Here is a 26,446-nt window from a genome sequence, read left to right on the forward strand (position 1 = left end):
TGGTAGCAGATCAGACCGAAGCGTAGAGGGCGCCAAGAGGAAGGACTCATACCACACTGCATCCGAAGAGGAGGAAATGGTAATAGGCGAAGGAACCATAGTCCCGCCAGAGTCAACGAAGAATCCGAGGGGCGCTGCAGACAACAGCACGCATCTAGGAACCACGAACACTTCCCGGGAGGAAGGGCCAACGAAATGAATGAGTACCACCCAGCTCGGTGCAGTAGAGAGCACAGAGCCCTCCGGGTCAGGTGGACAGAACGATCTCTGTAGAGACGAGTGCAAGGCTTGCGGCAAGTAACCCAAGAGAACAAAGGGATGTCGCAGGAAGGAGGGGAAGCATACGTACGAGCAGCCCCGTAAGCAGTGAGAAGGCCAACCCACCTACGGGAGGAGAAGGCATAAACGGCCCAAACAACGCACAAGAACGGCCGCTCCCTGCAAAAAAGTCACTCAGAGAAGAGGGCCAGCCACAGAGTGCCCCAGCATCTATGGAAGTGCAAAGTGCAACCTGAAAGGGAGTTATGCATAAGCCTAGCATGGCACGCGATGGAACGTAAGCAGTCCGCCCCGAAAGAGGGGAAATGTACCTGGCAAACTGCAGTCGGCAAGAGTGCAAAGGCCCACCCCAAAAGGGGGTGACGCCTAAGGCCGTACCTACTCCAGAGACATAGGACATACCATACAATCCTGCAGGAGCGCAGGAGGTCCACCTAGTGAAAGGGGGACATGCACAGGGTTATCCTAGCATTAAGAGAGCGTGCAATAATTCCCCCAACACCGAACTTTGTGAGAGTGCAACCACTCCGCCAATGAAGGGGACATGTACAAGTCCAGCACAGCACGTACAAGGACAGCCGTGAATCTCATGAGCGTGCAAAGGTCCGCCCATGGAATGAGGGGTGGTCACACACAAGGCCAGCACCGAATCCAATGGGAGTGCAAGCGTTCCACCCATGTACGGCGCTGGTGCGATGTGTAAACATGACGCCCGCTTGCACGTGCAGCGGGCGTCATGCACATGGCCAGCATCTCATCCAGGGAGAGTGAGAGCACCCTGCCATGTACGGGAGTCATGCACATAGCCAGCAACGTACTGGCGAGAGACAAACACAGTCAGTGAGAATGTGTGTATGTCGCCTGAGGAAGGGAGGCATGCCCATGGCCGGCAGCGAATGCGAATCCAGTGAGAGTGCGTACACCGCCCACGGAAGAGGGGCCATGCACATGGCTGACAGCGGATCCAGCGAGAGTGCAAGCACCCCGCCATGGAAGGGGTTCATGCACATGGCCAGCAACGCACCGGCGAGAGAACAACCACAGACAGAGGGAGTGTATGCATGCCGCCTGAGGGAAGGAGGCGTGCCCAAGGCCGGCAGCGAATCCAATGAGAGTGCAGCATACCACCTATGGAAGGGGGTCATGCCTACGGCCAGCCGCGAATCCAGTGAAAGTGCAGCGTTCCGCCTATGGAAGCGTGTCGTGCACCTGGCCAGCACCGCATCCGGTGAGAGTGCAGATTTCCGCCTAATAAAAGGGGGACATGCACATGATCGGCAACAAATCCAGTGAGAGTATAGCGTTCCGCCAATGGAAGGGGGTCACGCACATGGTCGACCGCGAATCCAGCGAGAGTGCTGCGTTCCGCCAATGGAAGGGGGACGTGCACATGGCCAGTACCGTATCCGGTGAGGGTGCAGTATTCCGCCTATGGAAGTTGGTCACGCACACGGCCGGCAGCGAATCCAGTGAGAGTGCTGCGTTCCGCCTATGGAAGGGGGACGTGCACATGGCCAGCACCGTATCCGGTGAGAGTGCAGTATTCCGCCTATGGAAGGGGGTCACGCACACGGCTGGCAGCGAATCCAGTGAGAGTGCAGCGTTCCGCCTATGGAAGGGGGACGTGCACATGGCCAGCACCGTATCCGGTGAGAGTGCAGTATTCCGCCTATGGAAGGGGGTCACGCACACGGCTGGCAGCGAATCCAGTGAGAGTGCAGCGTTCCGCCTATGGAAGGGGGTCGTGCACATGGCCAGCACCGTATCCGGTGAACCTGCAGCAATCCGCCTAAGAAGGTCATACACAGGGCCAGCCCGCAGCCAGGGAGAGTGCAGTATCCCGCCTGGGAGGGGGGGGGGTCATGCCCATGGCAGGCACCATACCTGGAGAGGGTGACGAATGCTGCCTACAGAACTGACCGCATGCACTTGGCCCGCGCTGCATCCCGGGAGAGGGCAAGAAACCGCCTAAAAGGGGAAATGCACCTGGCAGCGACGCAGGCTGGGAGCGCGAAACCATGCTGCCTATGGAAGGGGGGCATGCAGACAGGCAGCACTACTGCGATGAGGCTGCAGCGTCCTGCGCAGCCCACAAGAATCTGTTAGACATCTGTTTATTCATTATTATTTCATTTTTTTTTTTTTTTTTTTTTTTTTTATTTAAAACAGCCTCTCTGAGGCTAAAGGGGAACCACCATATAGGGGCACAGATTCTCTTGATGCAAGAGAAAAAAGGGGTGGCCAACCATACAGGCCCATTGGGAGCCGGCCTGCACCCAAAGGGTTAACAGGGAGCCGGCCTGGGGGCCGGCGCTGCGATCCACTGGGGGCGGAGGAAGCCCCAGGCGGGAAGAATTCGCGCCTGGAGAAGTACCCGCCCCCTCCAACAAAGGCCAGAATTTCGCGGCCTAGTAGGCCGTAAAGCCGGGGCCTAAATTTGTGCGGCGCCCGGCCGACCGGGGCCGCATAGTATTATATACCGCCGGGACTGAGGCGGAGCGGCGCATTAAACCGGCCGCGGGAGCCCACCCCGCAGGCCGGAAGAGTCGGGCCCAAATGGAGTGCCGGAATTGCGGCCCCGCAGGCCCGATGGCGGCCCAGCAGGTCATTGCGGCGCCCGGCCGCACCGGAATGTCCATGCCGGCCGGAGGCGAGGTCTGTCAGGAGCGGGCCCCAGGCCCTGAGCAACGCTCCGGTAAGGAGATGGGGGGACCCCGAGATCGGGTGCCCGCGTAGTAATATATACCGGCGGGACATCAAAAGATAAAGGGGGACAGCAGCTGCATGTCCTATGGGGCCAGGAGGGGGAGGGGGGGAGCAGGGAGCAGGGAGCAGATTGCCGCCCTGCGGCACCCCAGGGGCCAGCCTAGATCCAGCAGTGGAAGGGTTAAGGTTTGTCCAGGGATTCGAACTCATGACCTCTGCCATCAGAGGCAAGGCATTCACCATCACAGCTATGAAAGCTGTTCAGAGAGGCACAGTATGGGCCATGGGGGGGGGGGGTTAGGCCCGCAGGAGACCGGGTGGTGGTGGAAAGGGGGGGGTCGTAGGGCTGGAGAAGCCACTCTCTTACCACAGCCGTCTTCACCCTCGGTCCATTCCAGCAGGGTCGCCCCTTCAGCTACTGGCACCGTAGTGGCAGGACGCTGGAAGAGGGGCTTGGCGTGCGGGCGACCCTTGCGCTGGCGGGATACAGGGGAGCTGGGCTGCCCTGGTCCACCTTGCCTTCTGTGGGGGAGGCAGCAGTGCGGTGACCGGCACTGGCGCAGCTCGACCCCGGGAGAAACAGAGAGGTCTAGTGCGACTCTGTTGTCCCTGATGATCTGGAACAAAAAGAAAAGAAAAAAGTAAAAATCAAAATTTAAACAAGGAGAATCAGCCCTGCAGAGCAGGGAGTGTCTTGCCTCCTTGGACACTAAGCAAAAACTGGCAGTCTCTCTCTCCAGGCTGAGGGTATAGCTGTGGAGGAGGGGCTTAACAGTTTTCACTTAGTGTCACGCCTCCTATGGAGATGAGCTATACCCAAGGTCTTCTGTGTCCCCCAAGGAAACTGGGCGAGAAAGAGGCCTTTTTCGGGTGTTTTATTATTCCCTACTGGCATTAAGAAAAAAAAAAAAAAAAAAAAAAAAACACACATCCTAAGGTTGTATTCACACAACTGTAAGTAATGTATTTTGCTGTTACATCCAGTTATTTTTTTGGCAAATCAATTGTAACGATGCTTATTCTTGTCCACAAAACAGACAAGAATAGGACATGGTCTATTTTTTTGCGAGACGGCGGAACAGACATATGGATGCAGAAAGCATACAGTGTGCTGTCAGCATTTTTTGTGGCCCCTAAAAAATGCTGATCGGTTGTGGAGCAAAAATACAGTCGTGTAAGAGGCCTAAAAGCAGAACCAAAACCAGACCTGTGGAGCAAACTACCTGCTGTTTGGTTCCGGCCTCCTCGGTTTGCAGTGCTACTCTCCAATGACTGGCCTCAGTCCACGGGACCCCCATCTGAGCCCGGAAGCGGTGGACCAAAGAAGATGGGAAACAGTAGTGGGGAGAATGCTTCTCTCCACAGGTCCTCCAGAGAGGAGCCAAAATTTGTTAGAAAGCTGGAGAACCCCTTTACAATTTTAGAGTAATTTACAAAAATTTTAAGTGGGTGGGTGATTTTGCAACCAGTTCCCAAATTCTGTTCCAAGGCAGTGTGACCTCGGTGTCACAAATGGTTCTGAATTGTGTTTTTATATCCCTCGGGCCACTGGGGAATATTGTGCCTGCAGCTGTCAATGTCTAATATGAACATACAGTCGGGTCCATAAATATTGGGACATCGACACAATTCTAACATGTTTGGCTCTATACACCTCCACAATGGATTTGAAATGAAATGAACAAGATGTGCTTTACCTGCAGACTGTCAGATTTAATTTGAGGGTATTTGCATCCAAATCAGGTGAACGGTGTAGGAATTACAACAGTTTGCTTATGTGCCTCCCACTTGTTAGGGACCAAAAGTAATAGGACAGAATAATAATCCTAAATCAAACTTTCACTGTTTAATACTTTGTTGCAAATCCTTTGCAGTCAATTACAGCCTGAAGTCTGGAACGCATAGACATCACCAGACGCTGTGTTTCATACCTGGTGATGCTCTGCCAGGCCTCTACTGCAATTGTCTTCAATATTTATAGACATGACTGTACTTAATAGCAACCTAAGCATGAAACGTAGGCTCTGTCACAGGCAAACAAAAGTTCTATAGACCCTTCCTGAATGTATTATCGGACTCTACACCCACCTCTGCTCCTTGTTCTACTTCTTGTTCGACTCCGGCTTCTATCCCTGTCTCGATCACGTTGCCTTTCTTTACTCCAACTGCGACTACGACTTCTGCTGTAACTGCGACTTCGCCCCCTTCGTCTGTTGTATCTATCCCTGTAGGAATCTCTCCGGGGCAAGATCCGCTCATGCTCCCTTTTACGAGAACGGTCATCTTTTTTTCGGTCTTCCCTACTCCTAGTGAAAAAAATTATTGAAACACATATAGCATAATGAAGTGAAAAATGTATGAAGATGACATTTTACTGCAGTGATATTAAGCTGGCTCCATTTTATTAAATATAAGACAAGTAATGTGTTGAAAAAATAAATAAAAATGTGTTAGCATTGTCCACGTGGTGTACATTCTTTGAGGATCCCCTGCTGCTGCCTTTCTATCAGTGCAGAGGCCCCAATGCACTCCACTTCCTGCTCCTGTTCCGACATGGCAGATAATGCCTGAAAATGCTGTTCGACAAATTACTGGAGCAATGACCCACATGAGCCAATAATCAGTTGAAAGGCATTCACAGCCGTTTCTGCTGCTATTTTTTGAAGAATTTGCACAGCGACATGTAGGGCTGCAGTAAACGAATATTTTTGTAATCGAGTATTCTATCGATTATATTTCTCGATTCATCGAGTAATCTAATAAGAAAAAGCTACTTAAAATAACGTACGTAATTAGGTATGTATAAAGTTATTGGTTTGAAGGCATGCCTAATGCCAAGGTGCTTCCATTAACCCCTCCAAACCAATAACTTTATACATGCCCATTGGGTTTGGAGGGGTTAATGGAAGCACCTTGGCATTAGGCATGTATAAAGTTATTGGTCTGAAGAGGTTAATGAAAGCATCGGAGGTGCCTTCATTAACCCCTCTCTAAACCAATAACTTTATACATGCCAAGGTGGTGCTTGCAGCCTCCATTAACCACTCTCTCTCCATCTGCCTCCCCCCAGCCTCTGATCTGCTTGCCCCCGCCTCTGATCTGGCTCCCCCCCCCCCAGCCTCTGATCTGGCCCCCCCCAGCCTCTGATCTGGCCCCCCCCAGCCTCTGATCTGGCCCCCCCCAGCCTCTGATCTGGCCCCCCCCCCCAGCCTCTGATCTGGCTCCCCCCCCCAGCCTCTGATCTGGCTCCCCCCCCCAGCCTCTGATCTGCCTCCCCCCCCCAGCCTCTGATCTGCCTCCCCCCCCCAGCCTCTGATCTGCCTCCCCCCCCCAGCCTCTGATCTGCCTCCCCCCCCCAGCCTCTGATCTGCCTCCCCCCCTCCCCCCAGCCTCTGATCTGCCTCCCCCCCTCCCCCCAGCTTCTGATCTGCCTCCCCCCAGCCTCTGATCTGCCTCCCCCCCTCCCCCCAGCTTCTGATCTGCCTCCCCCCCTCCCCCCAGCTTCTGATCTGCCTCCCCCCAGCCTCTGATCTGCCTCCCCCCCTCCCCCCAGCTTCTGATCTGCCTCCCCCCCTCCCCCCAGCTTCTGATCTGCCTCCCCCCCTCCCCCCAGCCTCTGATCTGCCTCCCCTCCCTCCCCCCAGCCTCTGATCTGCCTCCCCCAGCCTCTGATATGCCCCCTCTGGTAACGCAACCCCCCCCTCCCCCCCTCCCTCCCCCCCTCCCCCCCTCCCCAGTATTAATCATTGGTGGCAGTGGCCACAGGGTCCCCCTCCTCCCCCCCATCATTGGTGGCAGTGTCAGTTCCGATCGGAGCCCCAGCAGTGTAATGCTGGGGCTCCGATCGGTTACCATGGGAGCCAGGACGCTGCTTAAGTCCTGGCTGCCATGGTATGTTAGTAGTGAGCAGAGAGCAGCGCATTATACTCACGTGCGCTGTGGCCGCCGGTCGCTCCTTCTCATAGGTCTGTGCGGCGCATTGCTAATGCTGTAAGCATTAGCAATCCGCCGCACAGACAGAAGAAGGTGCGACCGGCGGCCACAGCGCACGTGAGTATAATGCGCTGCTCTCTGCTCACTACTAACATACCATGGCAGCCAGGACTTAAGCAGCGTCCTGGCTCCCATGGTAACCGATCGGAGCCCCAGCATTACACTGCTGGGGCTCCGATCGGAACAGACACTGCCACCAATGATGGGGGGGAGGAGGGGGACCCTGTGGGATATGGCCGGCACATTAATTGGTGGTGCAGTGGCCACAGTCCCTCCCCTCCCCTCTTCCCCTCCTCCTCCTACTTGGTCTTCAGCGGCAGCCGCGCACAGTGGGGAGGGAGAGACTCCCTCCTCCCTCCGCTGTGCCGGCCGCTCAGTCCTGCCTCTCTGGCTCCGGAGGACACGGAAGTGGTGAGTGAGACGCTTAATTTCACTCCCGCTCCGTGATCACGTGATCTGAACGATTCCTCGATGCAGGGAAACTGCATCGATGAATTTTTTGACTCGATTTAATCGAGTTATTCGAATAATCGTTTCAGCCCTAGCGACATGCTTTTTTAAAAAAAATTTATTCCGCTGGTATAGCTCTGTTAAAGGGGTTGTCTTTAGCTAATGGCATTTATCATGTAGAGAAAGTTAATACAAGGCACCTACTAATGTATTGGGACTGTCTATATTGTCTCCTTCGCTGTCCTGATGCATTTTTCATCACATTATACACTGCTTGTATCCAGGAGGTTATGACTAATGTTGAGCGAATCGAGCTTCGGATCATAGATGCGAAGTCCATTCGTTCAAACACTTCGTTTTGATGCTCTACAGAGACCTTTCTCCGTACAGCATTAAAATGTATTGCCCCCGTGGAGGCAAAATTTGTTTCAGCCCTAGTCGCGCGAGACTTCAGTGAATTAATTCAGTATTCACTTCTGCATCTTTAAAAACATTTTAAAATAGCAATCCAAAGTCAGGTTTGGTACCGAGGTACCAGCTGGTACCATTTCTGACTTTGGATTAAGAATTTTAAATGTTTTTAAAGATGTAGAATTGAATACTGAATTAATTCACCGAAGTCTCAAGCAACTTCTGCTGAAACAAATTCTGCCTCCATGGAGGCAATACATTTTAATGCTGTATGGAGAAAGGTCTCTGTACAGCATTAAACAAAGTGTTAGAACAAATTGACTTTGGATCTATGATACGAAGCTCGATTCGCTTGAGCCTAGTTATGACCAACCTGCGATCCAGCAGTGGCGGCTGTGCTTGTACACTATAAGAAAAAGTGCTGGCAACTCTTGTGGCTGAGACTGTGGGAGCGCACATAGGCACGCATGCGCAGCAGTTCCCAGCCACCTCATATCTGCGCTGCATCGTGGCTGTAACCCCTGGATATGAGCATTGCATAATACAATGGAAAAAATTAATGAAGCCAGCAAAGGACGCAATATGGACAATCACAATACATTAGTAAGTGCCTTGTATTAACTTTCTCTACATGATAAAGTGAGAGAACCCCTTTAACTGCCCTACGTAAAAGCATGTGTGTATATTATATATCTACAGTGTATATTCAGCAGTCGGCCATCAATCATTGCTGCCAAGGAAGCACTCTCTTAAAGGGGTTATCTGGATATTTTATATTGATGGCGTATCCTCAGTCATTAAAGGGATTCCCCGGGAATTAAGAAAATTAAAATACTTAATTATTACTTTATTATAAAATATTTTCTCAAATGCCTTTCATTATTTATAATGGCTCGTTTTGTCTAGGGAGCAGTCATCAGGGGAAACAAAATGGCTGCTGTCCCATTAGTTCACACAAAACCTGTCCTGATCCTACATGAGGACAAGTTATTTTACAACACTGAGGTAAAAAGCTGCCTCATCCTCCTCTCTACTTGTCAGGGATTATGATCTTGAATACAGATGAGAAACTCTAGGGAATTTAGTTCATGAAGAGACATGAAGTACATAAAGGATGGACAGGACAGGCTGTGGTAATGGAGACGGTAAACAAGTGCTGCTGCTCAATAGCCACACCTCACCCTCCCCTCATCATCTCCATTCCCACAGACATTCACCTGTATTCAGGATCATGATTCCTGACAAGCAGAGCAGAGAGGATGAGGCAGCACTATGGCTCATTGTGGTGATGTAACTTGTCCTCCTGTATAAATAGGACAGGTTCTTTGTGTACTGATAGGAGTGCGGCCATTTTATTTCTCCTAATGATTGTTCCCTAGACAAAACGAGCCATTCTAAGTAATGAAAGGTATTTTTTTTTTATTCCTAGAGAACCCCTTTAATCAAAATGATTTGTGGGAACCCTGCCAGTCAGCTATTCGAAAAAGCTGTGGTGCTCTATGGGCATTTAGGCCTCTTCCTAAGCCAGTGACTTCACTGTATAACGATCACATGGCCTAGGCTCAGCTCAGTCCCATTTGAGTGAATGGGGCTGAGCTGCAATACCAAGCGCGGCTGCTATACAGTGTACGGCACTGTGCTTGCCAAGCTGTGGAGAGACAGACCCTAGTCCATCTATTGATGAACTATCCTGAGGATAGAAGTCGAAAATCTGCAGCACTCGTCCAATTCAAGCAAAAGGTGTTTTATTAACTAAAAGGCACCATACATAGCAACGTTTCTACTATATAAAGTCTTTCTCATGCCTATTAGCTAATAAAACCCTTTCTGAATTGGATGAGTGCCGCATAGTGGGATCCAGAGCCAGGATCGTGCTGCATGCACCAGAATACCCTGGGTTACTCACCCAGGGACTAAGAGCCTTTTTTTTTTTTTTTTACCCTATTAAGGGTTGGAGTGCTGATTTTCCTCAACTGTTGATATTAAATTCCTAGATAACCCCCTTTAGGTCTGCTGTATTCTTTCAGTGTACATATTAGCCAACTGGAACAACATTTTTTAACCCTTTCGGCTGCTAAGAGCACGCATCTGTAGCTGTGATATGAATTCTAACATAAGGCAGTATATTCTGCTGACGGACAACCGCTTTAAGATGGATCTAAATTATATTTATTGATGACCCCCGCCAATCTGATATTGATGACCTAACCTGAGGATAGGTCATCAATAAATATAACTTGGACAACCCCTTTAAATCCCATCCCATGACGAGAATTACTATCACAGCCTCCATATTTTTATTTTGATAATATGTGACCCTGAAACAGCAGTGTACACTGACTTTCTTACCTTGTATTCTTTGAAGTCTGCACTTTGCTTCCACTTAGGCGGCCTGATGTAGTATCAATATCTGGTTTCTGTTCCTGACCTCCTGATCTAAAAGACGTAACAGACGTGCTCTCCCTGTCAGAGTTACTTCGTTTTCTATTATTTTCCCTGTTTAGGGACATTAAACAGTCAACGTTTAAAAGAATGGACAGAGGGGAAAAATACAGTTCAATGGTACTTTGGTTAAAGACATCCGCCCCATTAATGATCATTCTCATAAATGATATATTGATAGCATCTACAATCACCTGTAAATCCAAAAGGAATCTGACCAATCATTAGAATGAAAAGGACAGATTTTTCCTATCGCAACTCCCAATCTGGTGCTGAGCAGCTACTTGAACTCATGGTGGTGAGGGGATTCACTCTAGTAGTTAGGTTAGGCTACTTTCACACTAGCTGCAGGGCGGATCAGACATGGTAAACAGCCTGTCGGATCCGTCCTGCCACAAGTGTGAAAGTAGCCTTAAGCGGGTGCAGTACAGAGGCAAAGTACAAGTTTGTAATTAAAATGTCCATGTTTATTCACACATAAGGTCAAACAAAAATACTCTTTGCAGAGTTGGCGTTTGTTCACACTGAGTAGAAAGTTCACGCATAACAAACAAAAAAAAGTCACCTTGTCGGTGGTTCTGCATCCAGCAGTCTAAATGCAGGCTTTAGGTGGCCTGCTCTCCCAACACACAGGTCTCAGCTTTTCAGCCCAGCACAGGGCTCAGATCACAACACACACAGAGTTCTCTGCTGCTGAGCCCAGCTGCCTTTTTAAAGGATAGCCAGGTGCTGTCAAAACCCGGCCTGGAACATGGGGAGTAGTCACCCGCCCAGCACTTTGACTACTATCAATAAGATCCGTCCCGAATCAACTATTTACAGCCATACTAAATAGCAAGTGTCAATCAGCATTAGCTACCGTTGACACATGAAAATATCGGCTCTTACTTCACCGAGGCCAGGAACCTCGGTGATAAATACCTACCATCAATGACAACCCCTTGTACCTTCCTACAGTGGTAAGGGTCCCAGTGTTAGGTGCTATTACACTGCCCAATACACAGGCAGTGCAAGCACCGATGGATGAGAACACATCCATCGGCGCTCGTCTGCAACAGCCTGACTACACAGGCCGATGCAAGCAGAATGCTGGAGGAACAAAAATAAGAAAAAAACCTAACTAAATTCATATTTACCAACCCTCCACTGGGTCACCCACTGCAAGCAATTGGCTGAGCAGTCATTTACAATGTGACAAGTGGGAGCAGGAAGAAGAGACCAGAGGAATCCCAGAGCAGGAGCATCAAGAAACCAGTGAGGCGAGTATGACCAGTTTTAAGCCATTCAGACCCCTTAAAAAAGAAGTTACTAGATATTTTTTGTTTTTCCCTCCAGTAATCATAACTTTTTTAATTTTAGGACAATATACTGTACAGTACTTTAATGAGGCATTGTTTTTTGAGTGACTAATTGTTCTTTTTTTTAAAAATCATTTTGGCTACATATCTGTCAGTTATGAATTTATATTTAATATATTTTGATAGAAAAGTAAAAGATTTTTGAACTTACTAAAAAAAATAAAAAATAAACGGTATTCAACAATCACCTTGAAGAACATTCTTTTGTCCTAAATTTTTAGTTTACAGATTTTCATTTTTAATACCATAATAAAAGTTCTATGAATTATTTACAGTACATGTATAAAACATAAGTACATTAGCCTTTATGCTTACATATTAAAGGCGTTTTCTGGGAGAAGAATATTGATGACTTAACCCCAAGGATAGGTCATCAATATCAGATAGGTGGAGATCTGATTCCTGGCACCCTGTCAATCAGCTGTTTGAAGAGGCAGTGATGCTCCAGTGAGGACAGCAGCCTCTTCCTAGGTCACAGAGCCTAGGTGAAGTTTAGTCCCATTTATTGAGCTGCAATACCAAGCACAGCCGCTATATAATGTACGGTGCTGTGATTGGTAAGCTGTGAGGAGGCCAAAGCACTCACTGTGCTGTAGGCGACGCCAGGTGTCAGACCCCCATTGATCAGATATTGATAACTTATCCTGGAGGAAATGTCAACAATATTCTACTCCAGGAGAGCCCCCTTAAGTCTGGGTTGTCTGCATATGGGATAAATAAAGTCATAGGATAGTATTAAGGGAGGATCCCACCTTTGCTTTACTCTTGTATGCTGTGATCTGCTTTGATCGTAGCATACAAGGAGTTAAACGTCAGAGAACAGAAGTTTCTTTGTGTATTACAGCCTTGGTCCTGTTCCTGATGAAACAGGCACATAGGCAGAGTGCTATAATAGTGCAGCACTATTTCTAATACTAAAAGTAGTTTAAAGGGGTTGACCACTTTCTGGTTACTGTGTGTATGTAAGATGATTATATGGTACTTACTAATATAGCCTTTGTGGAAACTCTGCACCATGTTCTGTATTTTATAAGGTATGCTCCTTGTTTACAAAGTCTTTTGTGCTGTCCACACAGAGGTCCTGTCCATCAGATGGACGCTGATGGAGGGTCATGTGACCAGGCAAATCGCCTCCATCTGATGTCTCCTCCACTAAATGTCCAACAGAACAAGTGCAGGTGGCAGGTGTAGTGTATTTGAATGGAGGAGACATCACATGGAGGTGATTGCCTGGTCACAAGACCCTCCATCAGTGGCCACCTGATGGACAGGACCTCTGTGTAGACAGCACAAAAGACTTGGCAAACAAGGAGCATACCTTATGAAATATAGAAAATGGTGCAGTATTTCAACAAAGGCTATATTAGTAAGTGCCATATAATCATCTTCTGTACACATTGGTCACTAATAGCCAGAAAGTGTCCAACCCCTTTAAGAAATACGAAAAAGAAAAGTGAAATTACTTATTTTCTCTGTGTCGTGCAGTAGATGGCTGCGGGCTATGGGTCACTCTTCTTAAAGGTTTTTTTTCTTTTTCATCATCTTTGGGTACCTGAGATAAATGGTGAGTGAGAAAACAAAGCAATGAACCCGTTAATCCAGATACATACACACACAAAAAAAATAAAAAATCAGCATTCAGTATTTACAGCATGGTAGCATTTAACACAGTATGGATGTTAATGATGCAGGGATTTGTTCATTGTCTTCATGAATACATGGATAGTGGAGTATTCTCGTCTGCTGCAGGCCAAGTTGTATCATTCAATAGCACCAATATATAATCATGTTTTAACTTTTATAAAAACATTTTAGGGAGAATGCAAAAAAATAAATAAATCCACCATTATTTAGTATTCCAATGCATTATTGTCTGTCAGTAGAAAATTGAAAGATACCAATTATGCTATGTCTAAGGTACGGTGTAGTAGGCATCTACTAGACATTCCTGGGGGCCTTTCCCAGTACAAAGACATCTAAAGGGTTAAGCAGTCGAGACCGACGTTTCCTCTGTAAGAGGCTTGCTGTCAATCACAGACATTCTCCTATGATCGAGGACACAATTGCAGCATCTGAGCCCAAGCAATCAATCTGCCATACATTTAATGCTGTGGCTGCAGATGAAAAAGCATTAAAGAGATTTTCTAGCCTTTAATAGGCTATCACTAGCTGATCGGCAGGGGTCCAACAGCTCGCACACCTGCCAATCTTCAGTTTTGTGTAGCTCCATTGCCAAAACTACATAGCACTGTCAGTGAAGTGAACGGGAAAAGCACTGCGGTTACGAACGCTACCCCCCTACAATCTTGACAGTGCTATACAGTTCCAACAATGTATCTGTATCTGATTGGTGAGGGTCCAACACCCAGGACCCTTGCTGATCACCATGGCCTTCTATGTGCTTATCAAGCATAGCTGCTGTGCTTGGTATTGACTTCTATGGAGCCGAGCTGCGCCTACGTCAGGTGACCGATGAATGTGTCGTCACTGGCCTAGGGAAAGGATTGAGAAGTTTGCGGCACTGCTGCCTTCTCAAACAGCTGATCGGCGGGGGTCCTGTGTGTCAGCACCTCACTGATCAGATACTGATGACCTATCCAGAGCATAGGTCATCAGTATTTAAGTCTCGGAAAACCCCTTTAAAAAGGCTGGACAAGCCAGTCAAGGGGTTTCGCTGAAGTCAACGATTTTCCTTTCTGCATCCCTTATATAGTAGTCGAAATAACTTGGAGTTAGTCGCATTTCCTCAAGTATACCTCTTCTATCTTTGGTTCTTTTTCTTGGTTTTCTAAGGGGTCTTCTTTAACAATTACTGTGGATGTAGGTTCAGGGGGTGGGAGATAGCTCTTTGTGTTCACAGCGTCAAATAATTTGTCTACAAAGCTTTGCGTTTCTGAAAGAAAGTTTAAAAAGTACAATTCATACAACAAAAACAAAATATTATTAAAATCAACATAGGAGCCAAATGGTAAAAAACACACACAAAGTTATTTTCACCTTAACATGGCATTCTCATAGAAAGTGGGTATTATTGGGACATGCCATCACTTCATCAGTGGGGTCCAGCCCCAATGGCAAATTTCCTTCCTACTTTTTCTCTGTAAGGGTCCATTCACACGTCCGCAAAATGGGTCTGCATCCGTTCCGCAATTTTGCGGAACAGGTGCGGACCCATTCATTTTTAAGGGGGCCGGAATGTGCTGTCCGCATCTGCACTTCCGGATCCACACTTCCGTTTTGCAAAAAATAAAAACATGTCCTATTCTTGTCCGCAATTGCAGACAAGAAAAGGCATTTTCTATGATAGTGCCGGCGAAGTGCAGTCCGCATTGCCAGTGTCCATGTTTTGCGGATCCGCAAAAAACACATACTGACGTGTGAATGGACCCTAAAGCAGGAGAGAAACTGCCAAACCGCTCCATTTAAGTGAATGGTGCAGTTCTCTGGACAGTGGATGGATAGGAAGATCTTGAAGAAGTTTACTGCCATCTGGTAAAGTGATGGTGTAAATCTAGGGTATGCCATCACTTTATGGCTGGTGGGGTCTACTCTTGAAGATCCTCATGATCCTTGGCTGCTTTTCTATGCGCAGCTGAGCCCATTCAATCTTTACGGGAACATTCCTTCAACTAGTGTGTGGCCCCCTAGGGTGCTGAAACACACACAGGCTTTTTTAGGCAGTTTTTGGATCATAACAGGAGAGAAAGTATTAAGACAGATACATTTTCTCCACTTTTTTCAAAGCACTACTGGTTTTGGCTTCAAAAAGTGCATTAAAAAACCTGAACGTGTGGCAGCACCTCCAGGATCAAACGCCCACTAATCAGGAAGTGATTGAGCATCCCAATGATACGCCTTCACCTCACATGGTGGGAGACCGTGCATGTGGGAGTGGACAAACATATGACATTTTTGTGTTTCTTATATTCATGATCTGTGTTTCAGAGTGTTGATGGCAGAATTGTAGTCTGATGACCTCCTACTGGGTTATGGCTTCACATTCCTTCTCTGAAGCTGGACAAGGAGAGTGGAGGATTATGAGATTGTTAGGCTCCATCTTGCCTTTGTGAAAGTGAACCTGGAACCTCCTAGCTCCAGTCACCAAATAGATTGGCTGGAGGGAGAACATATCCGATTGGCCAAAGGAAATATAGGATATGTTTGCCTACTGAAAGATTTTTGGAGGATAGTCCGAGTGTGGTACCTCCTGCAGTTGCACAGGTGGGAGTCCCTTAGTAGGGTACGGCCTCAGGCTTTGTATAGCCTGGATTAGTCTGGGGATAGCCTTCTGTATCAACCCACAGGGAAGCGAGTGTAGGGCTAGCCAATGAGGCGCAAGTGAAAGGTGGCGTCTGGTGCAATGTGCTGCAACAATGGGCAGTCTGTATACTGTGTGGCCTTACCTCTCTGAAGAAAAACATCCAGCTGATCTATACACAGGGCCTTCAGCTCTCTATCACTCTTATCTTTCTTCACCAACGCAGCAACGTATTTTGCAAGGGCTGATGGATCAGCGTCACAGCTGAAATAAGAAAACAATCCAGTAAAGTTTTCAAAAGTTTCCTATTTTCTACTGACAAAAAAAAAAAAGTAAAAAAAAGATGGCACAAAACTTCTATCAGACAAACAGACGAGCACAACCAGCTTTACAAATCACATTCAGATGTCTGTTTTGGTTTTCTACATTATATACAAGCAATATACATAAAATATTGCTGACATAAGATAATTAAGGGTTATTCCACTGAACTCCCACCACAGCATTCTCCTCACTGCAGGCTGAATGTCAAGTATTAAGGGGTAACCCCATATTAGGAATGTATTGCACATTGACAGCATACTCCATTAAATGTTTGATAAATGCAGGTCCTGGAGCAAGGAGCAGCACCTAACTGCAGAACGGGGGCTCTAAACCCATCCAGCTTCATGGGACGGCCAGCAACAAATGTATAATTACCGGGGTCCAGATGCTAGTATCCCCAGCATTCACGTGGACGGATTGGTGGTACACATTGATGGCCAGTTCGCCCGCGAACATATGTGGGCTGCCATCTTAACTCACAAGTCCGGCGATGCACAGGTAAGTCCTTACCTGTGCGCGAGCCGGTCTGAAACAAATGCGGTCACCGGGAGCAGGCAGTTCCGAGAACAGCCCGATGAAGGCCCCCAGCGGCTGTTCTCAGAACTGCCTGCTCCCGGTGACCGCATTTGTTTTAGACCGGCTCGCGCACAGGCACAGGTAAGTGCTTAGCTGTGCATCGCCGGACTTGCGAGTTAAGATGGCAGCCCGCATGTCTTTGCGGGCGAACAAGGCGAACTGGCCATCACTGGCGTCGGCGTGGTGTGCATTCATGGAGACTTAAAGGACTATCCCACCGCCCTGGTCTGTCTGTCAACGGTGGCCGGCAGGTGGACTCTTGAGGTGAGGTGGCCGTCGCCACAAAATTACAGTATGAACTACTATATGGGAGACACTTACCCGGTTTCCCGTCACTGTGGCCTGAGGTGAGTAACCAACACACGAGACAGGAATAACCCTAGCAGAGTGGCCCGGCTCAGGGGGGAGACCAGAACCCTGGGAACCTGAGACCGAAGAGCCAGCGGTAGGGGTGACCGCCACTTCGGTGGAAGAGGAAGAGACAACCCCGCTAAGTGTGATGGTCGGAGATGTGGAGGCCTTGCCGCCGGGTCCGGAGTTGGCAGACCTTAATGTATCCGGAGAGAATTTTGGTAAAGCACAGCACGAGGACCTATCTCGAGCCTGGGAGATTGTGATAGTAGTTGAGGGTGAGCCGCAACAACTGGAGGCCGAATCTATGTTCCCCCGTTTTGTGGTTCAACAGGAGATGCTGTATCAGGTAAATCAACGACGGGGTGAGCATATTGAACAGTTGGTGGTGCCCAAGGCATATCGCAAGCTTGTGTTGGAGTTAGCCCACCAACATGTTCTTGGGCGACACCTGGGCCAGCTGAAAACGCAGGACAGGATTCTACAGTGGTTCTACTGGTCCAGTGTGTTCAGAGAGGTGGAAGAGTATTGCAAGTCTTGCCCAACCTGCCAGATAACCAGCCCCCAGCCAAATTTCCATAGTCCCCTGGTCCCTCTCCTGATTATTGAGGTTCCATTTGAGCGGATCGCTTTGGATCTCATAGGCCCAGTACCGAAGTCCGCTAGAGGGCATCAACACATCTTGGTAGTCCTGGACTATGCCACTTGATACCCGGAGGCGGTGCCGCTGCGACATACCTCGGCCAAACTCCTAGCCAAAGAGTTAGTGGAAATGTTTTTGCCGAGTGGGCCTACCTAAAAGAAATTCTGACAGACCAGGGGACCCATTTTATGTCGAAGGTCATGAGGGAACTCCGTAAACTACTACAGATCAAACAGTTGCAGAAGTACTTATATCACCTGCAAACGGACGGCCTGGTAGAAAGGTTTAATCAAACTTTGAAAAACCATGTTAAAGCGGGTGGCGTCTAAAGATGGAAGGGATTGGGATCTGCTACTGCCCTCTCTCATATTCACAGTGCGAGAGGTGCCCCAGGCTTCTACGGGGTTCACGCCCTTCGAGCTGTTGTATGGCCGACATTTGCGTGGGTTGTTGTTCCCACGCCTCTTTGGCCATGTCCAACAACCCACACAGCATAAAAGTGTGATTGAGTATGTCACTCAAAACGCGAGAGGGGATAGAGACAGTGTTGCCGCTGGTTAGGGAACATATGGAGGCAGCTCAGCGAGCCCAGAGTAGGGTCTATAAATCGCCAGGCTCGGGTTCAAAGTTTTAACCCAGGAGATCGGGTTTTGGTTCTGGTGCAGACGGTGGACAGCAAGTTCCTGGCTAGGGGGCAGAGTCCCTACGAAGTGCTGGAAAAAGTTGGGGAGGTAACCTACAAGGTACAACAGCCCGGGCAGAGAAAGCCAGAGCAGGTGTACCATGTAAACTTGCTAAAACCGTGGAAAGATAGGGAGACCCCAGCCGGATTTTCATCGGGGTAGAGTTTGCAGTCCCGCGGTCTGATATGAGGGAAGCAGTTGCCACAGTAAAGATTGCTGACAACCTTTCTTCTAAACAGACTCAGGAGGCCAGGGATTTAGTCAGCAGGAACACGGATGTATTTTTGGACCTCCCTGGATGCACTTTATCATCCGACATGACATTGTCACTGAGCCTCAGGCCAGAATCCAGTTAAAACCATACCGGGTACTGGAGTCGCGGCGACAAGCCATCTTGGAAGAAGTGCAGCTGATGTTACAGCTAGGTGTCATCGAAGAGTCAAAAAGTGAATGGGCCAGTCCGATACTCTTAATACCCAAGCCGGAAGGGACTTTACAATTCTGTAACAACTTCCGCAAACTTATCCCATGCCCCGAGTGGATGAGCTTATTGAGAAGTTAGGCCAAGCCCGGTATTTTTCTGTGTTGGACCTCACCAAAGGGTACTGGCAGGTACCTTTGATGGAGGCTGCCAAGGAAAAAATGGCTTTCATCACACCAGAGGGGCTGTATCAGTGCAAGGTATTAACCTTTGGTCTACATGGCGCTCCCGCCACGTTTCAAAGGCTAATGCACATTGTACTCCGTCTACATACGCTTCGGCATACCTGGACGATATAGTTATCCACAGCACCGACTGGGAAAGTCACCTACCTAAAGTACAGGCTGTAGTGGACTCCCTTAAGAAGGCTGGCTTGACCGCTAGCCCAGAAAAGTGCGCAATAGGGTTAGAAGAGACCAAGTACCTAGGGTATGCAATTGGACGCAGAGTTATCAAATTTCAGGCTAACAAAATTGAGGCAATTCAGCATTGGCCCCGACCTGTCACTACTCGGCAAGTAAAGTAGTTCCTGGGAATGGTGGGATACTATATGAGGTTTGTCCCCCACTTTGCCACAATGGCCGCACCATTGACAGGCCTTTTGAAGGGTCGCAAGTCAGTGACAGTCCACTGGAATAAGCAGGCAGAAAAGGCTTTCTCTGCTTTGAAGTCGGCCCTGTGTGGGTCCCCGGTTTTGGTGACGCCCGACTTCAGAAGGAGGTTTATAGTACAGACCGATGCCTCCGAGATTGGTCTCGGTGCTGTACTGTCTCAGGAGGTCAATGGGGAGGAGCATCCCGTTGTCTTCCTAAGCCGGAAGCTTACCCGAGCCGAGACCAGGTATAGTATAATGGAGAGAGAGTGCCTGGCTATCAAGTGGGCACTCAAGTCTCTCCGTTATTATTTGTTGGGGAGAAAGCTTTGTCTGGTAAACGACCACTCCCCTCTCAAATGGATGAGCCATGCCAAGGACAGAAATGCCTGGGTCACCCGGTGGTTTCTGTCTTTGCAAAATTAAAATTTTTGGTGCAGGCCGGTTACCAGGAAATGCGGATGCCTTGTCCTGGGTACACTGTTTAATGTGTGTCCACCCCCTCAGGGTTGAACAAAGGGGGGAGGTATGTAGGAAGGAACAAGGGGCCATCATTGATGGTTGGTACGTGTCACCAAGGTTCTAGGCCTCCGTGAGGTAAAAGTTTTTTTTTCCTGAAGTGTCATTATTGCTTTAGTATGGCTGTAAAGCCGACCAGGGACGGCTCTTACTGGGAGTAGCCAAAGTGCTGGGTGGGTGGCTACTCCCACGTTCCAGGCTGGGTCTTGGGAAGCTTAAAAAGCAGTCACCATTAATCAGGTGGTGTGTATTATCCTCCATCTCAAAGTGAAGTATCTGTAGTTTGGGATCTGTAGACGTGTGCCGTGCAAAAGGGCTGAGTGCCGCATGCTGGAAAACAGGCCCCTAAAGCCTGCTGGGGACCTCTGATGAAAAACTGCTAACAAGGTGAATGTTTGTGTTCTGTGGACTTTCCATGGTGTGAACAAACACCAAGACTACGGCCTGTCATCCTGCAAGTTCTGTGTGAATAAACACTGAACTATTTAAAGTTAGGCTTCGTTCACATCACCGGTCAGCCTTTCCAATCTCCTGCTCTGTTTAGGGGATACCTGAATTGGTGGGAGGACAAGAGAAATCTCTCTGTAGGAATCTTCTGGTCCCATTCTCCTGTAGTGACAGTAACTACAGATGCAAGCAGGACAGGTTGGGGAGCAGTGTCCCAATGGGGCTCAGTTCAGGGTGTCTGGATATCCGAGATGGGTCAGAGGTCCTTCAATTACAAGGAACTCAGGGCTGGTTGGGAAGCACTAAGGTCCCTTCAGGGTCAGCTAGTCGGGAAACATCTCAGGATTTACTCCGACAATACAACAGCAGTCTCCTTCATAAGGCATCAGGGTGGGAAGCGTCACCCTCATCTTCAGAATCTCACCAAGGAGATATTTTCCTGGGCAGAAAAGACTGTCCTTTCCATCACAGCTGTACACCCGAGAGGAGTGGACAATGTCCAGATTGATTTCTTGAGCGGAAGTAGAGTAGACCCAGGGGAGTGGGAGCTTCACAGGGCTGCGTTCGAGAGGATAGCCCAGAACTGAAGTGATCCTCAGGTGGACCTGTTCGCTACCAGCGAAAACAGAAGGGTCCCCTTGTTCTTTTCCCTGAACAGGGGAGTTTTCCCCCACAGGTCTGGATGCCCTAGGGCTGGACTGGCATTGGAACCTGGCTTATGCCGTTACCCCATTTCCCCTTATCCCAGCAGTTCTCAAGAAGATAAGGGAAGGGAAAGAGATTATGGTAGCTCCAGCTTGGTCCAAGAGGAACTGGTACCCTCTGCTTAGAGTCCCTTGCGGTAGCTCCCCCTCTTGCAGAAAGGTCTGCAGGAGGGCCTTAGTTATAACACCATCAAGGTACAGGTGTCGGCTCTGTCAAGTTTCCTTGGGGTGTCTTTAGCTGAGGATAAGCTAGTAAAGAGGTTCGTCAAAGATGTCAGTGTGATTAAACCTAGGTATAGGCCCTCTGTGCCCAGTTGGGATTTCAACTTAGTGCTGTCAGGATTAACAAGAAGTCCCTTTGAGCCTGTTTTTGCGGCAGAAATTACATTTCTTTCATGGAAAGCGTCTTTTTTTAGTTGCAGTTTCTACAGCCCGCAGAATAGGGGAAATATAAGCCCTTTTTATTAGAGAACCTTTTTTTAGGGTCTCAGATGAGAAGATTATTCTCAGACACCGTCCAGATTTTCTCCCTAAGGTGTATTCTTATTTTCATAAAAGCCAAAATATTATTTCACCTTCTTTTTGTCAAAACCCCAAAAATGAGAGAGAATAGGCGTTTCACACTCTTGATGTTAGGAGAACAGTTCTCAGGTACCTAGAAGCTACGGCTGAGTGGAGGTTAGATGAGAACCTTTTTGTTCAGTATGGGGGTAAGAATAGAGGCAAGAAGGCCTCAAAGGACACTGTTGGTAGGTGGATCAAATTGGCCATCATACAGGCTTACAAGGCAGAAGTGAAGGGTTGTCCTCTTGCAATAAAAGCACACTCCACAAGAGCAGTCTCTTCTTTCTGGGCCAAGAGAGCAGACGCATCCCCAGATTGAATCTGCAGGGCGGCTACATGGTCAAGCCTTCACACATTCATCCGTCATTACAGACTGGAGGGTTGGCCAACAAGGACTGTTCCTTTGGACGTAAGGTCATTCAGGCCATGGTCCCTACCTAGAGCAACTTATCTGGTATGGCTCCATTTTGGTGCCGTCATGAAGGGGGGATGCCATGGAAAAAGGAATTATTCTTACCGTAATTTGGTTTCCACTAATCCTTCATGACGGCACCACCGTAACTCTCACCCTATAATTTTGGTGATGGGTTTGTTATCTCACATCCTGGTAGTAATTTGAAAAAAGCACTGGGGTGTGTGAGTGGAGGGGCCCTTTTAACCCTCTCTGTTTCCTGTCCCTATAGGGACAAGGTGAGCAACCTCCATTTTGGTGCCGTCATGAAGGATTAGTGGAAACCGAATTAACGGTAGGAATAATCCCTTTATATACATTTTTTTATTTTATTGTGTTGTTACTTAAAGGGAACCTGTCACTGTGAAAAGGCTATGCAGTCTGCAGGCAGCATGGTCTACAGCAGGAGACTGATAGTTATATGGAAAGAGATTCAGTAAAACTGGTAATTTATACATTTTATTACATGGACCCTACCACTCGGACCCCCAGCGATCACGAGAACCCTGTACCCCATGGAGATCCACTGAAATGGACGGAGAGGCTGGTCAGAAATGTGCACCGCTGCTCTATTTGTTTCTATGGGAGTTATGGAGACCACAGAGTACAGCATTTGGCAATATCCAAAACTCCCATAGAAATGAATGAAGCAGCGGTCTGCATCTGACCAGCCGCTCCGTCCATGTCAGTGGAGCTCCATGGGGTACAGGGCCCCGTGGTAGGGCCACACTTATCTAATAGTTAATAAGAGCATGGATATAAATGTATAAATTACACATTTTACTGAATCAGAACATTTCTGTAACCGGAATCCCCCTTAAAGTTCATTAGGACAGATCTGGATCAATCTGCTCAGCTCCTCCTGCTGTATAGATTGTGGGGACTGCCTCTAGCAGTGACACAGCGGGAAGTATGGAACCACAGGGACTCTGGATTTTTCCTCAGGGCTCAAGCACAAAGATATATTCAGGATCAAACTCACATGGACTCTAAGGCTCCATTCACACGTCCGCAAAATGGGTCCGCATCCTTTCCGCAATTTTGCGGAAAGGGTGCGGACCCATTCATTCTCTATGGGGACGGAATGTGCTGTCCGCATCCACATTTGCGGATCCGCACTTCCGCATCCGTGCTTCCGTTTCCGCAAAAAAATAGAACATGTCCTATTCTTGTCCGCAATTGCGGACAAGAACAGGCATATTCTATTATGTCGGCAATGTGCGGTCCGCAAAATGCGGAAAGCACATTGCCGCTTTCCGTGTTTTGCGGATCCGTGTCTCCGTGTATCCGCAAAACACATTGCGGACGTGTGAATACAGCCTAAGACTGCAGCCCTAGAAATCTCCGGGGCCACACAGTACCTCTATGTGCCTCCAAATCTCCTCCACAGGCCACATCAAGCTCTGTTCACACATGCATCGGAGGCTGTCGCAGATTCTGTTAGAAATGCTAGGCTCCATGATGGAAAACTGATAAACCCCATTACAGTTCTGCTTCTATGAAAGACCAGAGTAATGAAGAGAAGTGTAGATGTGAACTGAGCCCAATAGGGACACCATATGATGTGCCCGGGGCCCCACGTTAGGATCCTGGAATGTAGGGCTATACAAACTGGTGACAGTGTCCCTGCCATTAATACACTCACTCTCACTGGAGACGTCATTGACCATTTCAAGCTCCATCACTGCGAGCAGTAGAGGTCACAGACCACCGCACAGTCTCCATTAGCAGAGAGCGCTGCAAAGTGCTATACACAGGAGCTTCCTGCAGACAGGGGGGCTTAGAAGGCTGGGGGCACCCATCACGCCCTAGAAGGCTGGGGGCACCCATCACGCCCTAGAAGGCTGGGGGCACCCATCACGCCCTAGAAGGCTGGGGGCACCCATCACGCCCTAGAAGGCTGGGGGCACCCATCACGCCCTAGAAGGCTGGGGGCACCCATCACGCCCTAGAAGGCTGGGGGCACAGGTGGTACCCATCACTCCCTAGAAGGCTGGGGGCACAGGCGGCACCCATCACTCCCTAGAAGGCTGGGGGCACAGGCGGCACCCATCACTCCCTAGAAGGCTAGGGGCACATGTGACAATTAAAGGGTTTCCGTCACCAGATTTAACCCTATTAAGCTAGCTGACATTAGCCTATTCCTACTTTTATCTATGCCCCTGTTACGCCAGAAATTTTACTTTTATAATATGCCAGCCCTGTGCTCTGGTGAAATCTCGCGGCATTCAAAATTTGGCGCTGGCGCGGTGAATGAAAGACTCTCGAAGGCTGCCAGCTTCCTCACCGCGCCTGCGCCGAATACTGAACGGCACAAGATTTCACCAGAGCACCGGGCTGGCAGACAGACAGGTTTAGCTGACATTAGCACATCGCTAATGTCAGCTAGCTTAATAGGGTTAAATCTAGTGACAGAATCCCTTTAAGGATCACTGTGTAGCACTGCGTCCACTGAACATAATGAGGTCACAGCGCACCTACAAGCCCAGAATCACTAAATAATCCAGTAGTGTTAGATTATTTTTTTTCGCTATTCTTGGGTTGTGGTAATTTGCAAGTCGCCTGCAACCCCTTTCAGTTTAATGGTGGCACTGCCACAATTACAGTGTAGTTCCAGCCTAAGGATGAACATGTGCCGGCCGTGCCAATGCTGCAGACTGCGGTCCACAATGCACGGGCACTGACCGCGTGCCCGCCATCTTCGGACGCACTCACTTGGATGAAGTTCACAATCTGTGCCTCCAAACCGCAAAATAGTGCAGACAGAAAAGCTACAGAAGCAATCCATAGTGTGTCCGATCCATGCCGCTACTCCCCACCATATGTTCCAGATTGCAGACCCATTCAAGTGCAACAGTTGGAGTGATGCAGGTTGGACATCCCTGCATTAACCCATTACATGCACACACCTCACAGGAGCACTCAGCTCAGGCTCTTGGGGGAGGTCACATGATGCATTAACCCATTACATGCACACACCTCACAGGAGCACTCAGCTCAGGCTCTTGGGGGGAGGTCACATGATGCATTAACCCATTACATGCACACACCTCACAGGAGCACTCAGCTCAGGCTCTTGGGGGAGGTCACATGATGCATTAACCCATTACATGCACACACCTCACAGGAGCACTCAGCTCAGGCTCTTGGGGGGAGGTCACATGATGCATTAACCCATTACATGCACACACCTCACAGGAGCACTCAGCTCAGGCTCTTGGGGGAGGTCACATGATGCATTAACCCATTACATGCACACACCTCACAGGAGCACTCAGCTCAGGCTCTTGGGGGGAGGTCACATGATGCATTAACCCATTACATGCACACACCTCACAGGAGCACTCAGCTCAGGCTCTTGGGGGGAGGTCACATGATGCATTAACCCATTACATGCACACACCTCACAGGAGCACTCAGCTCAGGCTTTTGGGGGGAGGTCACATGATGCATTAACCCATTACATGCACACACCTCACACACAGGAGCACTCAGCTGTACAGTGAGGAGAGCAGGCAGCTCAGGCTCTTGGGGGGAGGTCACATGATGCATTAACCCATTACATGCACACACCTCACAGGAGCACTCAGCTCTACAGTGAGGAGAGCAGGCAGCTCAGGCTTTTGGGGGGGAGGTCACATGATGCATTAACCCATTACATGCACACACCTCACACGAGCAGCACTTACATGGGCTCCAAGGTCTTAGACAGCCAGTGCTTTAAGGCCTCGACGTCCTCTATGATCATGTTTGTGCCTCTCTCCCGGGGCCGGAGAGCAGCTGGAGCGGTAACGCACGAGTCAGGCCTGCTGGTGTGGCGTCAGGCTCAGGGCAGCGCTTCGTGTCACCGCGCAGACAGGTCGCCTCCCCAGTGCTCCCAGCGGTGAATACAACTCTACCCCGGTAACGTTACCAATGGTAAAACACAACCCCTCCAATGCAAGGCTGAAGCCAGCGGTGTAAGATGGCTGCCACCAGAGATCGCGACAGCAGGATTCTACGTCATCGCGTGGAGAGCACGCACGGGAGCAGCGCGCGCATGCGCCGTGGAGGCGAGGAGCCGTCATTGTGCAGTGGGATTCCCTCAGTGGGACAGTACTATAGTCATCCCGGGAGCAGCATGTAAAGGGGGTGGACTAAATCTAGCCGAGAGCAAGCACTTCTGCACATTCATTTCCGAGGCAGCAAACAAAAAAGAAGGGAAGCGCAGGATC

At 48.9% G+C, this 26,446-nt stretch overlaps 1 protein-coding gene across 3 annotated transcripts in view; it reads right to left on the minus strand.

Moving 5' to 3' along the window:
• RBM26 (RNA binding motif protein 26) overlaps nt 1-26,212 on the minus strand; it is a 116,289-nt gene extending 90,077 nt beyond the window's left edge. For 2 of the 3 annotated variants that reach the window (XM_044286178.1, XM_044286176.1), the window contains exons 1-6: nt 25,922-26,212; nt 16,043-16,161; nt 14,396-14,532; nt 13,103-13,191; nt 10,189-10,335; nt 5,074-5,291 (exon numbers count right to left, since the gene is read on the minus strand). In XM_044286178.1, the coding sequence (XP_044142113.1) occupies nt 5,074-5,291; nt 10,189-10,335; nt 13,103-13,191; nt 14,396-14,532; nt 16,043-16,161; nt 25,922-25,980 (769 nt within the window). In that variant the 5' untranslated portion in view covers nt 25,981-26,212. The remainder of the gene's footprint in view (nt 1-5,073; nt 5,292-10,188; nt 10,336-13,102; nt 13,192-14,395; nt 14,533-16,042; nt 16,162-25,921) is intronic. The other variant, XM_044286177.1, reaches the window with a different exon arrangement.
• Nucleotides 26,213-26,446: the final 234 nt, after the last annotated feature.

Source organism: Bufo gargarizans, chromosome 3 (genome assembly GCF_014858855.1).
Source record: "Bufo gargarizans isolate SCDJY-AF-19 chromosome 3, ASM1485885v1, whole genome shotgun sequence".
Taxonomy (NCBI): Eukaryota; Metazoa; Chordata; class Amphibia; order Anura; family Bufonidae; genus Bufo; species Bufo gargarizans.